Source organism: Bufo gargarizans, chromosome 4 (assembly GCF_014858855.1).
Source record: "Bufo gargarizans isolate SCDJY-AF-19 chromosome 4, ASM1485885v1, whole genome shotgun sequence".
In the NCBI taxonomy this organism is placed as follows: Eukaryota; Metazoa; Chordata; class Amphibia; order Anura; family Bufonidae; genus Bufo; species Bufo gargarizans.
Window position 1 is genome coordinate 53,784,799 of NC_058083.1, and position 16,273 is coordinate 53,801,071.

The 16,273-nt window shown below is 52.7% G+C and overlaps 1 protein-coding gene across 1 annotated transcript; it reads right to left on the reverse strand.

Moving 5' to 3' along the window:
* Window positions 1–1,060: 1,060 nt before the first annotated feature.
* DRC1 (dynein regulatory complex subunit 1) lies at window positions 1,061–15,132 on the reverse strand. The gene is made up of 18 exons (XM_044291441.1): window positions 15,026–15,132; window positions 14,657–14,827; window positions 12,727–12,814; window positions 9,725–9,837; window positions 9,376–9,559; window positions 9,161–9,298; window positions 8,981–9,067; window positions 8,728–8,850; window positions 8,213–8,352; window positions 4,121–4,255; window positions 3,796–4,034; window positions 3,479–3,588; window positions 3,292–3,381; window positions 2,825–2,911; window positions 2,530–2,657; window positions 2,237–2,380; window positions 1,823–1,925; window positions 1,061–1,246 (listed from the first exon to the last, which is right to left on the reverse strand). The coding sequence occupies exons 2-18, from the start codon at window positions 14,788–14,790 to the stop codon at window positions 1,184–1,186; spliced, it is 2,106 nt and encodes a 701-aa protein (XP_044147376.1). The 5' UTR covers window positions 14,791–14,827; window positions 15,026–15,132; the 3' UTR covers window positions 1,061–1,183.
* Between the last annotated feature and the right edge of the window lie 1,141 nt (window positions 15,133–16,273).

Genomic DNA, 16,273 nt, shown 5'->3' on the forward strand with positions numbered 1-16,273 from the left:
GTCAGTATCACACAGAATAGGATTAGATACACAGCTCAGCAGACAGTATCACACAGGATATGATTAGATACACAGCTCAGCAGACAGTATCACACAGGATAGAATCACACTCAGCAGACAGTATCACACAGGATAGAATCACACTCAGCAGAATGCAGCAACATAATTCTCTGGAAAGTAGTGGCCGGCAGTAGGTGGCATCTAACAGGGAATGCTGAGAGTTGTAGTTTCACCTCAGTATTGATTTGGCTCAGTGGTTAGCACTGGTGCCTTGCAGCGCTGGGATCCTGAATCCGACCATGGACAATATCTGCATGGAGTTAGTATGTTCTCCCCATGTTTCGGTTTCCTCCCACACTCCAAAAATATGTGAGAAAGTCATATACCAGGACCGCATATGGAGCAGCATTAAACTATAGGTTACAAGATATCCCCTATCCACAGCTGAGAGGGGATTTAACCAACGGATCCCAACCGATCCCGAGAACAGGGGTCCTGAGTTCTCCAAATGAATGGAGCGGTGATGAGCATGCCCCTGCTGCTCCATGCATTCTCTATGGAACTGCTGATGGTAGCTGTCCTTGACTATGTGCCGCAGTCTCCTACAGAACGAATAGACTGTCAGGGAGCATGCTTGACTGGCGCTCCATTTGGTAGCCCATTCTAGGAGTCCCAGCAGTCTGACCCCCACTGATCAGTTAGTTATCCTCCATCCTGTAGATAGGGGATAACTTCTTCTAAGGGGAGCTCCCCTTTAAGTGAAAGCAGAAGCTCATGTGTTCTACTCTAAATGACTTTCCAGGGGCACAATGTGGACAACTACGCCCTGGGACACAAATATTTGGAGGGATCGGTTCCTTTATCATGTGACTGTTTTTCTAGTCTGAGTTTTGTAATGATGGTTTGACTCATTCACACTGGAGTAAAGAACATGTCTGAAGACCAGATACAACCCGTGTCCTGTGCTTCTTTCTCACCGGAGGCTGAACACACAACCTCCCCCCTTGGTATGAAGACCAGAATGCAGAATGTCTACGGTGAACATCACTCAACACATGACCATGGTCCAAACACCAGTTTTATTGGTCAGACAAAAGAGGACAAAAAGGCGAGAGTCCAGTGTATAACCTGCTTATTATCAGCTGTGGGTCAGTCGTATATCAACCACCTTCAGGTCCCAGGGTCAGGGGTGGACCATGTCCACCTGCAGGATCTGGGTGGGTGGAATCTCCAGTTCTGCATTGATCTAAAATCAAAAGAGACACAAGTTCTGAGCATTCACAGAAGGCAGAGATGCCGTACCCATGGCGGTGCCCTAAAACAGTACAAATCATTTCTTACTAGGGACATAAGTCTTTAGAAATAATTGCTAAATGCCTTGTATCATATTTCACATGTACTGTATTACAACTCCCAACGTCCCCTCCTACCTTGCAGGGTATAAGTGTTGTCATATACGGAGGACAGAGGTCTGGTAAGGCACATTGTAGAAAAGGTGTCAGAAACTGATATGGACCATCTTAGTACTCCAGACTGTAATGCATCACGAGTAGGTATGAAAGGAGCAGGGGAGGCACCGATTGTGTCCTCTGTGCACCATTCACATCTACTCATGATGGCCGCTTTGGTTTGGATCTGCCTTTTGAGCAGGAGATATATTATATATATTATATATAGGTTACATTAAGGATGGTGCAGGGGAGACGGATGGAGTCTTTCCTGCCTCGACATAAAACAGGACTCACCCATTTTCCTGTCACACCACTGGACCCCACACTAGAGCCGGTATAATACACCGCAGGGTCCGGGTATATCGCCTTACCGTGGAGTTGAGGTACTGATGTAGTAACATTCTCAGTTCTGTGTTCTGCTGTCTCAGAGCGGACGTTTCGGTAATCAATTGGGATCGACTGGTCAGGACGTCGCTGAAAGTTTTAAAACGCACACACATATTAAACCTAATTATAATACTGAGTCACTCTAGTCACATCCAAAGCTGCATTCACAATCCAGTAGAACAGGGTTGACACTTCTAGATAAGCTTAGATGATGCCCTCTGTTGCTCTGCGCTATGGGAGACAGCTTTTTCTACGTCTAACATGGTATAAACACGCCATCTCCTGCAGTGCGGTACAGCAGGGGACGCTCTGTGGACAACCCATGAGGTACTGGTGACATTCATGGTGCTGGAATGATGTGACTACATGAGGTGGAGGACACAAGGTACCACACATACTAATACATCTCCATGGCGGATTCCAGGGCGTCCCAGGCCTTGAGCCGTGATGGCGGGATGACCTGTGCGGCTGTGCTCCAGTAGGCGGCATCCTCGCTGGTGTCCCGCTCTTCTGTCCCCATCAGTCTCAAGTGTGGCTTCTCCCTAAAAGTAATTTACACATAAAGGGACATTATCATAATTGCCCCATCCTGGGGTAATGCTCCAGGGGGGTGACAATAATAAAATGTGTACTGTCCCCATGGACTTCTTGATCACCCAAGTCAGCTCTTAATAGAAAACCTGACACCTACCTTTGGTGATGGATCTCCATGGTGAAGGCTCTTAGCGCCCGCAGAACATCATTAGGGTGTATGAGGTCATATGGGTGGAATGTCTGGAGATGGCTCTTATCTGACTCTTCAGGTCCTAGGTTATCACCCTTAAACAGAACAGATGAGGGTGTCCATAGGTTGGGTCCCTATTGGAACAGTGCATCTCTAGGATGTCCTATAAATGATGAACTAGCCAGTGCACCAATCAGAAGCCAGATACCTCCTGAGTTCCCGCCTCCTAGGAGCCACTAAGTGGATGCGAAGCTTCTCCTACCTGTAGAGGTTGTCCTTGCTGCTGTCTGTACTTCAGGAAAAAGTCCACAAGTTTGTAGACGTCGTCTTCCACTTCTATCTGAAGAGCCTGTATGGTGGGCACATGATTACATAATGAGTCACACAACGGGGGGAACAAGTCTGAGCAGAGAAGTGATAGATGTGGGTGTATGAGTGAGGGTGCTTAGGTTATTCCATACCTCCCATTAGCTATAATGGAGCGTGGATGCACACATGACCAAAGGGGACATGGATGAAAGAGGAGCTGGGGGTCACTGGGGCCCACCACTACTCCACAGTCCCATATTAAGGGCCTATATAGGGTCTATAGCCCCAAGTAAAGTCTCCTTAGGGTCTATAGTCCCACATTCACTCTCTTTATAGGGTTTGTAGCCCCATATTAAGTCCATCTAGACCTGTTACAGTCCCCGGAAGGTCTACAGTCCCATACGGACCATCTGCCCATACCCCAAATATGGTGTCCAGTCGTATGAGGGAGCGCTCGTCTTTTTCCAGCGGAGACAGCAGCTGCACCAGTTTATTCTCTATCAGGAATCCCTGGGAAAAATAAATGAGTGATGACATCACAGAACCGGTATGCATCCTCATATACAAGGTGGTGACAGATTAACCCCCTCCTCCCCCGATGACTTACAGACTCGTCACACAGAACTTCCAGAATCTGCTTCACCGTCCGAGGAGAAAACGGCTGAGAAGGATCGGAGGGTCCCTGGTCATCAGGTGCCACTGGATCATGGCTGCCCCCTGTGTGTGATATAAGAGGGGACGTTAGAGAACCAATAATCCGGTCATCTCCCTCGCCTCCTGTCTGGTCTCACATTGCAGTCAAAACTTCAGGTTCCTCCCTCCTTCTCACAAACTTTCGATCGGACTCGTCTGTAAGGCAGCTGGCTGGTGCAGGAGCCCTCCCCCACTGCCCTTCAATGCTTGCGGATCACAAGTGATTCCCACCTGACACTCTCATCACTTCCTTGGCCAGCATGCTGGCTGTCTTCTGTTCCTTGGCTTTCACCACCAGTGGCCCAATGTTATCCATGAACCACAGGTCCGGTGCCGTCCATGGCAGTCCCAGCTGCTGTTCGTGTATGATGCGGTCGACCTCCAGTACCTTTTGCACCAGCTGCTTCATCTCCTCCTCGTTCATCACCCAGATGTCATGGAACTTCTTTGCGTCCACAGCTGCAAAATGCCTGTTTACAGAGATGTGCGAGTTCACTGTTCTGCTCATTGTTAGTGGAAACAGTCAGCAATCTCCAATCAGACAGGGTGGGCCGACCTCATTTTCTTCTGCAGCTCTTTGTACTGCTCAGCGATCCTCCTGAAGTCGTCGGTCAGGGCCTGGTTCTCCTCTTTGCACTGTTTGATTTGTTTCTCCAGCTTTATCTTGAGGTTGTTCAGGACGTCCTGCAATCTGAAGAAGGAGAGCACAGGCATGAGGGGTCTGGGTGAGGGACAACGACCAGCTAGGGTCCTGCTGACACCATGTATCAGCCTGGAGTACAGGACAGAGGTTTGTGCTGCCTCCACTGTTCCCTCTCAGCTGCGCGACAGTACGGCTGCTGCTCAGAAGCCATGTTCAAGGACAGTGTGCTCCTGTGCAGTCCCATCAATGATCAGGCAGACAGTGTGCTCCTGTGCAGTCCCATCAATGATCAGGCAGACAGTGTGCTCCTGTGCAGTCCCCTCAATGATCAGGCAGACAGTGTGCTCCTGTGCAGGCCCATCAATGATCAGGCAGACTGTGTGCTCCTGTGCAGTCCCATCAATGATCAGGCAGACAGTGTGCTCCTGTGCAGTCCCATCAATGATCAGGCAGACAGTGTGCTCCTGTGCAGGCCCATCAATGATCAGGCAGACAGTGTGCTCCTGTGCAGTCCAATCAATGATCAGGCAGACAGTGTGCTCCTGTGCAGGCCCATCAATGATCAGGCAGACAGTGTGCTCCTGTCCAGTCCCATCAATGATCAGGCAGACCGTGTGCTCCTGTCCAGTCCCATCAATGATCAGGCAGACCGTGTGCTCCTGTCCAGTCCCATCAATGATCAGGCAGACCGTGTGCTCCTGTCCAGTCCCATCAATGATCAGGCAGACAGTGTGCTCCTGTGCAGTCCCATCAATGATCAGGCAGACAGTGTGCTCCTGTGCAGTCCCCTCAATGATCAGGCAGACAGTGTGCTCCTGTGCAGGCCCATCAATGATCAGGCAGACTGTGTGCTCCTGTGCAGTCCCATCAATGATCAGGCAGACAGTGTGCTCCTGTGCAGTCCCATCAATGATCAGGCAGACAGTGTGCTCCTGTGCAGGCCCATCAATGATCAGGCAGACAGTGTGCTCCTGTCCAGTCCCATCAATGATCAGGCAGACCGTGTGCTCCTGTCCAGTCCCATCAATGATCAGGCAGACAGTGTGCTCCTGTGCAGGCCCATCAATGATCAGGCAGACAGTGTGCTCCTGTCCAGTCCCATCAATGATCAGGCAGACCGTGTGCTCCTGTCCAGTCCCATCAATGATCAGGCAGACAGTGTGCTCCTGTCCAGTCCCATCAATGATCAGGCAGACAGTGTGCTCCTGTCCAGTCCCATCAATGATCAGGCAGACAGTGTGCTCCTGTCCAGTCCCATCAATGATCAGGCAGACAGTGTGCTCCTGTGCAGTCCCATCAATGATCAGGCAGACAGTGTGCTCCTGTGCAGTCCCATCAATGATCAGGCAGACAGTGTGCTCCTGTGCAGTCCCATCAATGATCAGGCAGACAGTGTGCTCCTGTGCAGTCCCATCAATGATCAGGCAGACAGTGTGCTCCTGTGCAGTCCCATCAATGATCAGGCAGACAGTGTGCTCCTGTGCAGTCCCATCAATGATCAGGCAGACAGTGTGCTCCTGTGCAGTCCCATCAATGATCAGGCAGACAGTGTGCTCCTGTGCAGTCCAATCAATGATCAGGCAGACAGTGTGCTCCTGTGCAGGCCCATCAATGATCAGGCAGACAGTGTGCTCCTGTGCAGTCCCATCAATGATCAGGCAGACAGTGTGCTCCTGTGCAGGCCCATCAATGATCAGGCAGACAGTGTGCTCCTGTGCAGTCCAATCAATGATCAGGCAGACAGTGTGCTCCTGTGCAGGCCCATCAATGATCAGGCAGACAGTGTGCTCCTGTCCAGTCCCATCAATGATCAGGCAGACAGTGTGCTCCTGTCCAGTCCCATCAATGATCAGGCAGACAGTGTGCTCCTGTCCAGTCCCATCAATGATCAGGCAGACAGTGTGCTCCTGTCCAGTCCCATCAATGATCAGGCAGACCGTGTGCTCCTGTCCAGTCCCATCAATGATCAGGCAGACCGTGTGCTCCTGTCCAGTCCCATCAATGATCAGGCAGACAGTGTGCTCCTGTCCAGTCCCATCAATGATCAGGCAGACAGTGTGCTCCTGTGCAGGCCCATTGATGATCAGGCAGACAGTGTGCTCCTGTGCAGGCCCATTGATGATCAGGCAGACAGTGTGCTCCTGTGCCCCTTTACTGCCCTAGACCAGTGATAGGCAAACTGCGGCTCTTCAGCTGTTGCAAAACTACAACTCCCACCATGCCCTGCTGTAGGTTGAAAGCTGTAGGCAGCCTTTTCATGCTGGGAGTTGTAGTTCTGCAACAGCTGGAGAGCCGCAGTTTGCCTATCACTGCCCTAGACCATCATGGATACAGGCATTAACCCCTTTACTGCCCTAGACCATCATGGATACAGGCATTAACCCCTTTACTGCCCTAGACCATCATGGATACAGGCATTAACCCCTTTACTGCCCTAGACCATCATGGATACAGGCATTAACCCCTTTACTGCCCTAGACCATCATGGAAACAGGCATTAACCCCTTTACTGCCCTAGACCACCAGGTATTTAGACATTAAAACTTTCACTACTGCAGACCACCGGCAAGAATACAGACATTAAACCCTTTACTGCCTTAGACCACCATGTATACAGACATCCACCCTTTTACGGCCCTATGTCACCAGGAAATACAGACATTAACTGATTTACTGCCCTTGACAATTGGGGTTACAGACATTAACCCCATTACAGCCCTAGACCACCAGAAATACAAACGCTAATCCCTTTAAAGATACATATGTTAACCCCTTTACTGCCTAGACCCCCAGGGATACAGACATTAACTGGACTGGCCTAGACCACCAGCGATAAATACATTGACTCCTTTACTTCCCTAGACCACCAGGGATAAAGACACTGACCCTTCTACTGCCCTAGACCACCAGGGATAAAGACACTGACCCTTCTACTGCCCTAGACCATCAGAGACACAGATGTTAACCCTTTTATACCCTAGACCACCAGGGATATAGACACTAACCCATTTATTACCTTAGACTACCAGGGATAAAAACATTGATCCTTTTTCTGATCTAGACCAGCAGAGATACAGATGTTAACTCCTTTACTGCCCTAGTCCACCAGGGATACACACATTAACCCTTTACAGCCCTAGACCACCACAGATAGAGATTGGTTCCTTTACTGTCCTGACTGAAAGCAAAGATATTGAAAATAGTGGGGCAGTAAAGGGATTAATCTCTATCTGCGGTGGGCTAGGGCTGTAAAGGAGTTAAAATCTGTATCTCTGGTGGTCTATGTCAGTAAAAGGGTCAATGTATTTATCCCTGGTAGTCTAAGGAAATAAATGGGTTAGTGTCTATATCCTTGGTGGTCTAGGGCAGTAAAATGGTTAACACCTGTGTCTCTGATGGTCTAGGGCAGTAGAAGGGTCAGAGGCTTTATCCCTGGTGGTCTAGGCCAGTTAATGTCTGTATCCCTGGGGGTCTAGGCAGTAAAGGGGCTAACATCTGTATCTTCGATGATCTTAAAGGGATTAATGTTTGTATTTCTGGTGGTTTAGGGCTGTAATGGGGTTAATATCTGCAACCCCAATTGTCAAGGGTAAATTGGTAAATATCCGTATTTCCGTCACCTACATTAGGGCAGTAAAGGGATAAACTTCTGTATCCATCCCCGCCCCCTGCGCCACTCCTGGTCCCCGTACCGCCGCAGCTGCTTCTCCCCGTGCGCGGATAAAGACATCCTGTGTCGGGGGGAGCAGCCAATGGCAGATGGCGACAGGAACGAGCCTCCCTAGCATCGCGTGCCTTGTCCCCACCCCTGCCTGCCATTGGTTGCAATCCCCCACCCCCACCCGAAACTGGAAGTTTTAATCTGTGCACGTGGAGAAGCAGCAGCGGCGGTACGGGGACCAGGAGCGGCCAGGTCAGTATATTTAATGTAAGGGGCCCGGCATACGGGGGGGGGCTCAATAGAGGAGCTGACCCCTTTCACTTTGGGGGGGACGCGGCAGTTACCGTGTGATCTTCCTCTTCTGCTGGGACTTGGTGATGGTGTTCTCCTCGTCCCTCTTCTTCAGCACCTGGAAGTTGTACTCCAGCTTCTCCTGATTCAGCTGGTACGTGGCCTTCATCTGCTGCAGCTGCTGCTGGAGGATCTGCGCCCCACCAGGGAAACAGAGGGTACATATCAGACTGGAGGAGGGGGCACAAAGTATGTGCACCCCGGACCACCACACTTACATGAACTTACAGGGGGTCCCATTCTACAAACATGGATATTATGTCGCCCCCTCCTCTGGGTGTCTGTCAAAATCTGTGCCCCATTTAGGAGGTCAGGCCCTGATATTGGGGGAGAAGGTATGGGAGCGAGGTCAGGGCTCCGAGCATCCACACCCCATGTCTGTATGGAGCTCGCAGAGTGCACAGGGGCGCAGCCAGACAGGAACCCCCCAAAACTGTTACCACAAGGCTGAGTATCACCAGAGTAACACCGGAGAGCGCTCCACCTGTAGTAACCCCCGCGCACTCACCTGCACTTCTGTCTCCAGCTTTATCTTGATCATGTTGTATTCCTCGCCGTCCTGCACCCGGAGCCGGTTCAACTGCTGCTCGTACTCCTCCACCTTCTTCATCCTGTTCATGAGGCCCTGCAGCTACAGAGACAGAGCAGAGTCCGGGGCGTCACACACCGCACAGTCCCCGCGCGTCACACACCGCACAGTCCCCGCGCGTCACACACCGCACAGTCCCCGCGCGTCACACACCGCACAGTCCCGCACTCACCTCCTGCTCGCATCTCTGCTCCGTTCTCTGCTCCCACTTCTTCTGACTCTTACTTAGAAGCTCTCGTCGCTCCTGCTCAAATGCTTTCTGGGTAAAATATGGAGCAGTAGTCCGACGGTCAGAAGCTTTTTCTTTCTCTCATGATACCTGATTCGGGAAGGGCTGAGATACATGCCGTACCTCGGTCTGCAGCAGCTCCTCGCGGTACGTCTTGCCCAGGCTCCTGACCTGCTCCTCCATCCTCTCGATCAGCAGGCTGATGTCCTCGCCCTGCTTCTTCAGGTCCTTCACGTACTGGTCGTCCTTCCTCTTCAGCTCCTGGAGGGGATTCAGCAGAAGACGGTCAGGAGCCCTGCACTGTATGGTGGGGGCTGTAACGGGGAGGCGTCACCTACCTGCTGCAGCTCCCCGATCAGGCCGTTCTTCTCCTCGATCAGCTGGCCGCAGTGCTGCTGCTGCGAGTTCAGCAATGTCCACAGCTCCTGCGCGATCCTCCTCTCACCGCTCCGCAGCCACTTCTCGGTGATGTCTTCAAATTTCTCAAAACTGCTCTTGGCCTCATTGTCAATTTTCTCCACCCTGAAGCCCCCCAAAAATAATAGAAATCAGATGGATGGGGGTGGTCCTCCGCCTGGAGGCAGTGAAGGAGGACCCCCGTTCTGAACATAGGTTTCGGGTCCCAGAGGTATCAGGCATTTATGGCACCACATCCTGGGGACACCCTTTAAGTGGTGGTCCGCTCACCTCCTCCTCCTCAGCTCCTCCTCCTCCGCCCGTCGCTGCATCTCTCTGCCATCAGCCGCTACCTGGATGTTCGTCACCAGCTGCGTCCCATCGGTCACCAGTTTGCTCAGTCTCTAAAAGCAGGAAATTAACCCAAAATGACTTGGGGGGGTGGCGCAGCCTCTACCACAGGAGGTAGGCAGGTCCACCGCCCCAGAGAAGGGAGATCGCCCTGCTGGAGGTGTGCAACATTCCTGCATTCATGTACCGCCGTTTTGTTTCTGTGCAGTGTACAAAAATGTGTTGCAACCAGGAAACCATCAGCAAGCAGGCCGATGACAAAAGGTTCCGTCACAGCTCTATCTAGTATAATGAGAATTCGTCAGACATCAGCACTGATCTGTAGGTGTATCAGGGGTAATACGGACCCTCGGGCCTCCACCTACCTGCTGATGGTTTCCAGGCAGCAACAGATTTACCTGCACAATGACTCATAGAAGAGGATTCTTTACGGTAAGAGCAGTGAGACTATGGAGCTCTCTGCCTGAGGAGGTGGTGATGGTGAGTACAATAAAGGGATTCAGGAGGGGCCTGGATGTATTTCTGGAGCGTAATAATATTACAGGCTATAGCTACTAGAGAGGGTCGGGGATCCAGGGAGTTATTCTGATGCCTGATTGGAGTCGGGAAGGAATTTTTTATTCCCCTAAAGTGGGGAAAATTGGCTTCTACCTCACAGGGTTTCTCCTTCCTCTGGATCAACTTGCAGGATAACAGGCAGCACTGGATGGACAGAGGCTTCTTCAGCCTTATAGACCATGTAACTCAAAAAAGCAGCTGCCCTTACTAGCAAATGAGCGCCTGACGACTGTGTCCACCAGGTGGCGATCTGCTCCCCTAACGTTGTCTATATTACATACATGTCATAGAGCCGAGGTATAATGACACGCTCCACTACAAGCCGTGTCTCCACTTCTAAAATCTCTAGTTGCCGTCAGTGAATGTGAAATTTCATATTTTAAATCATGAGGCTATGGGGGCGCTGCGGGGGTCACCGTTATGGGGGGGCGCTGTGGATGTCGCTGTTATGGGGGCGCTGTGGATGTCACCGTTATGGGGGCACTGTGGATGTCACTGTTATGAGGGCACTGTGGCTGTCACTGTTATGGGGGCACTGTGGATGTCACTGTTATGGGGGCGCTGTGGATGTCACTGTTATGGGGGCACTGTGGATGTCACTGTTATGGGGGCGCTGTGGGTGTCACCGTTATGGGGGGGCGCTGTGGGTGTCACCGTTATTGGGGGGCGCTGTGGGTGTCACTGTTATGGGGGGGCGCTGTGGGTGTCACCGTTATGGGGGGGCGCTGTGGGTGTCACCGTTATGGGGGGGCGCTGTAGAGGTCACTGTTATGGGGGCACTGTGGATGTCACCGTTATGGGGGGGCGCTGCGGGGGTCACCGTTATGGGGGGGCGCTGTGGGTGTCACCGTTATGGGGGGGCGCTGTGGATGTCACCGTTATGGGGGGGCGCTGTGGGTGTCACCGTTATGGGGGGGCGCTGCGGGGGTCACCGTTATGGGGGGGCGCTGTGGATGTCACTGTTATGGGGGCTCTGTGGGTGTCACCGTTATGGGGGGGCGCTGTGGGTGTCACCGTTATGGGGGGGCGCTCTAGAGGTCACCGTTATGGGGGGGCGCTGTAGAGGTCACCGTTATGGGGGGGCGCTGTGGGTGTCACCGTTATGGGGGGGCGCTGTAGAGGTCACTGTTATGGGGGCACTGTAGAGGTCACCGTTATGGGGGCGCTGTGGATGTCACCGTTATGGGGGGGCGCTGCGGGGGTCACCGTTATGGGGGGGCGCTGTGGATGTCACCGTTATGGGGGGGCGCTGTGGGTGTCACCGTTATGGGGGGGCGCTGTAGAGGTCACTGTTATGGGGGGGCGCTGTGGATGTCACTGTTATGGGAGCGCTGTGGATGTCACTGTTATGGGGGCACTGTGGATGTCACTGTTATGGGGGCGCTGTGGATGTCACTGTTATAGGGGCGCTGTGGATGTCACTGTTATGGGGGCGCTGTGGATGTCACTGTTATGGGGGCACTGTGGATGTCACTGTTATGGGAGCGCTGTGGATGTCACTGTTATGGGGGCACTGTGGGTGTCACTGTTATGGGGGCACTGTGGATGTCACTGTTATGGGGGCACTGTGGATGTCACTGTTACGGGGGCACTGTGGATGTCACTGTTACAGGGGCGCTGTGGATGTCACTGTTATGGGGGCGCTGTGGATGTCACTGTTATGGGGGCTCTGTGGGTGTCACTGTTATGGGGGGGCGCTGTGGGTGTCACCGTTATGGGGGGGCGCTGTAGAGGTCACCGTTATGGGGGGGCGCTGTAGAGGTCACCGTTATGGGGGGGCGCTGTAGAGGTCACTGTTATGGGGGCACTGTGGATGTCACTGTTATGGGAGCGCTGTGGATGTCACTGTTATGGGGGCACTGTGGGTGTCACTGTTATGGGGGCACTGTGGGTGTCACTGTTATGGGGGCACTGTGGATGTCACTGTTACAGGGGCACTGTGGATGTCACTGTTACAGGGGCACTGTGGATGTCACTGTTATGGGGGCGCTGTGGATGTCACTGTTATGGGGGCTCTGTGGGTGTCACTGTTATGGGGGCTCTGTGGGTGTCACCGTTATGGGGGCGCTGTGGATGTCACCGTTATGGGGGCGCTGTGGATGTCACTGTTATGGGGGCGCTGTGGATGTCACTGTTATGGGGGCGCTGTGGATGTCACTGTTATGGGGGCGCTGTGGATGTCACCGTTATGAGGGCGCTGTGGATGTCACCGTTATGAGGGCGCTGTGGATGTCACTGTTATGGGGCATTCTGTGTTATGAATAGAATGCTAGAATGACAGTGTATACTGAGATAACGGCAGAGCACACAGACATGGAGTGGGACGATTTATCGGCCATCCAGGCCCTGCAGGAATTCGGGTGACGACCCTGAGGGGCACTTACCTGTCTGCTGTCTTCTACCTGCTTGTAGCTCCTGCGCGGCGTCTCTTTATGTTCCAGTACGGAGCTGGGGTCCTCGCCCAGAGCCTCCCTGCAGCAGACAAGAACACGCTGTGACGGACACATCACCGCTGAGCGGGCTCTGCTACATCCGGGGAGAAGTAGTGTTAATCTCCCATAATGCAATGCAGTAGAGTGTAGAGGCCTGCAGAGCTGTGGATGCAGCTTCGGAGGCGAGTGGAGCGTATGACATGATGCTAGTCCTGGTCAGCACATGTAACCACTGACTGGAGGCCTCGTTCACATTTGCGTTTCCCATTTTCCTCGGACAGCGCGCGCTCCCGTGGATCTTTGGTCTTGTTCCCCTTCTCATTCCCATTTGAAATCTGTCGAAAAATCCGTCCGTGTTTGATCCGTGATGATGTCAATGAAGGATCCGTGTTTGGTCCGTGTGTCGTCCATATTCCACGGACAGCACGCCTCCTACCAGCGGTCAGTGATAAACGGACTAAACACGGACAGAACATCGATGTCATCCGTGTTGTGTCAGTGAATTTTCACTGACCCATAGACTTCAATGGGCGCGTTCGGTCCACGTCATTCGTGCGTGTGTCCAGGATGCGAAGAGCACACGTCGGTGAGAAACGGCAATGTGAACGAGGCCTTAGTCTGTTTACACATCCGCGGGTCCGTGAAGAAATCCCGGAGACTCGCACTTCTGTCCGTGATGTGGACTGAACAGAGGTCCATGAAAAATCACTGACACAACACTGATGGCGTCCGTGTTTGGTCCGTTTGTCACTGACCGCTGGCAGGACATGATCTGGAAATTTTCAGCTGAGCAGTGTCCGTGGAATATGGACGGCACACTGAGGGCAAAAAACGGACACACGGACCAAACACGGATTCTTCATGAATGAAACACGGGCTTTTTTTCAGTGGACATCAATCAGACACGGAAATGTGAACAAAGCCTCGTGGACACAGCCACGTCCGTATTCCTGATCACAAACCGCAGATCCATAAAATGCGGACACCGTCCGTGTGCACGCCGCACTCCCATCACTAGACATGACCGTTCTGTCTGCATGTTCTAGAATTTGCAGAACGGACACACAGATGAGGGGGACGCACGGATGAGGACAGCGCGCGGAGGCAGGGGACAGCGTGCGGAGGCAGGGGACAGCGCGCGGAGGCAGGGGACAGCGCGCGGAGGCAGGGGACAGCGCGCGGAGGCAGAGATGAAGGGGACACAGATACAGAGGACAGCGCACGGAGGCAGAGGACGCATGGATGAAGGGGACACAGATACAGAGGAAAGCACACGGAGGCAGAGGACGCACGGACGCAGAGGACAACACACGGAGGCAGAGGACGCACGGACGCAGAGATGAAGGGGACACAGATACAGAGGAAAGCACACGGAGGCAGAGGACGCACGGACGCAGAGGACAACACACGGAGGCAGAGGACGCACGGACGCAGAGATGAAGGGGACACAGATACAGAGGAAAGCACACGGAGGCAGAGGACGCACGGACGCAGAGGACAACACACGGAGGCAGAGGACGCACGGACGCAGAGATGAAGGGGACACAGATACAGAGGACAGCGCGCGGACACAGAGGACAGCACATAGATGCAGAAGGCGCACAGGGACGCAGAGGACAGCGCGTGGATGACACAGGGGTGACATCCGTGTGCTGTCCTTTTTTTGGGGGGGGGGGGGTCCGTGTGCAGATGTGACACGCGGGGGGGTGTGAGGCCCCGGCTGTGTCTGGCCTCTGCCCCGTTACTGACTGAACTCAGCCCACATCGTATCAGCATCTCATGTTGCTGCTCCATCCCTAATGCTTTACACTGCAGCCCTGCTTGTTCTGATTACACCTAAACCACCTGGCTGGGGGGGAGGGGCCTGTGTTTTGGGCCTCACCGCCGTTTGGCCTCTATCCTGGCTGTGATGCGGAGCCTCCGCGCTTGGATCCTCTCCTGCTGGTCCTCGGAGTCCACTGACGGTCCGGGGGTCGCCGTCTCTTCGCCGGCCATGTCTACGGAGTCCCCGAACATCGGAGGGGTCTGAGCTCTGACACCCACTACTGTGAACCTGAAACACAATCAGAGCAGTTGTCAGTTCCCCTCCTCCGCTCTGGAGGGGTCAGGGGGTGCTGGAGGTCAATGAATCTGGGGCTCCCGGGCACTGTATGAGGAAATCTAGGGGCCCCTCCACGGTATAGAGGGGACTGGGGGATCTGAGGGATGGGGGGGCCCGGGAATCATTATATTAGGCGGCGCCATTTCTCACCGGTTGCCTTCAGCTGATCTCCCCGGCGCTGTTTACGTCCTGTTACTAGGAGACGCCGTACAGCCAATCACAGCGCCGCTCTTCATTCCCGCAGCGAGAGGCCCCTCCCCCTTCCAGAACGCAAATAACTAATGCGCATGCGCAACTTAGGACCGCGCTGGTCACGGCTTTGCTCCACTGCGCAAGCGCGGCCGTCTGTCATTTCTAATGGGGACTGTGCCGAACCGGGTGACGTGGAGAATAGCCTCTCAGTGGTCACGTGATGATGTCAGGCTGAGGAATGGGGGTCTAATGGCAGCATTTACTATGACAGGATGTAGTGGGAGCTGAAAAACATTCCAAATTACGTGGAACTTGAGAAAAAAGCTCAGTTCAGCTGCAGTTTTACGGTTTTGTTTTCGCTGCGTTCCCTGTGCGGTGAAACTGACCTGTTCCCTTCATTCTTGTGGCCGGTATTCATTTTTTTGATCACTTTTAAAGAAAAAAATAATATATTTTTTTTTTGGGGGGGAGGTTAAACAATGAAAAAATGAAATGCCAAATCATCCATTCCTCCCCCTATTACGCTGTTCGCCATATGGGGTAATTTTATGCTTTCAGACGGGCGATGCCTATGAGGTTTCTTTTTTTATTCTTATTTTAGGGAATTTTTATATATTTTTTAAAACCTTTTTTGTTGTTGCCCTCTAGGTCATTTCTATTTAGTACTGGACTTTAATCCATTTCTCAATCTAGAACCCGGTATATTCCAGTGCAGCGCTGCCACCTAGAGGCCTGTATTGGAACATACCTGTAGTAGGCCCTGAAGGCTCCGGCCTATCACTGCCAGGTGACAGCTTCCCCGATCTCAGCGCCAGAGCACATCGCTCCTGCATTTTCATCAAATGTCTATGATCGGTGTTATCGCTGATCGCAGACCTTGGCCTTGAACACCTTCTGCACTGCGGTCACGGTGCCATATTTAAAGTGATAACTTCCAGTCATCTAAGAGTTAAAGAGGTTTTCCAGATTTGTAATATCCATAACCTCTGCTTTGGTCAATATCAGATCGGTGGGGTTCCACCTCCGGCAGATTTCACTCTCTCCCAGCTTCCGCTCTCGATTTTCGGCAGTATTTGGATGCCATGTATTCTCCGCTTTGGCGACATACAGTGGAAAACCGCAAGATCCAGCGGCTGAAAAACGGTGTGCATACTTCTATCGATGACTGCTATATGCAGCGCTCTTTTTTTGAGCCGCTGGATCGCA

What these genes read in the sequence shown, in the direction of transcription:
- DRC1 (XM_044291441.1), bottom strand. Translation starts at nt 14,790, where the DNA reads ATGTTCGGGGACTCCGTAGACATGGCCGGCGAAGAGACGGCGACCCCC. An exon ending in GAGGAGCTGAGGAGGAGGAG is followed by an intron (nt 9,560 to 9,724) that starts GTGAGCGGACCA and finishes GGGGGGCTTCAG; the next exon opens with GGTGGAGAAAATTGACAATG. An exon ending in TCCGCCATGGAGATGTATTA is followed by an intron (nt 1,926 to 2,236) that starts GTATGTGTGGTA and finishes TAAAACTTTCAG; the next exon opens with CGACGTCCTGACCAGTCGAT.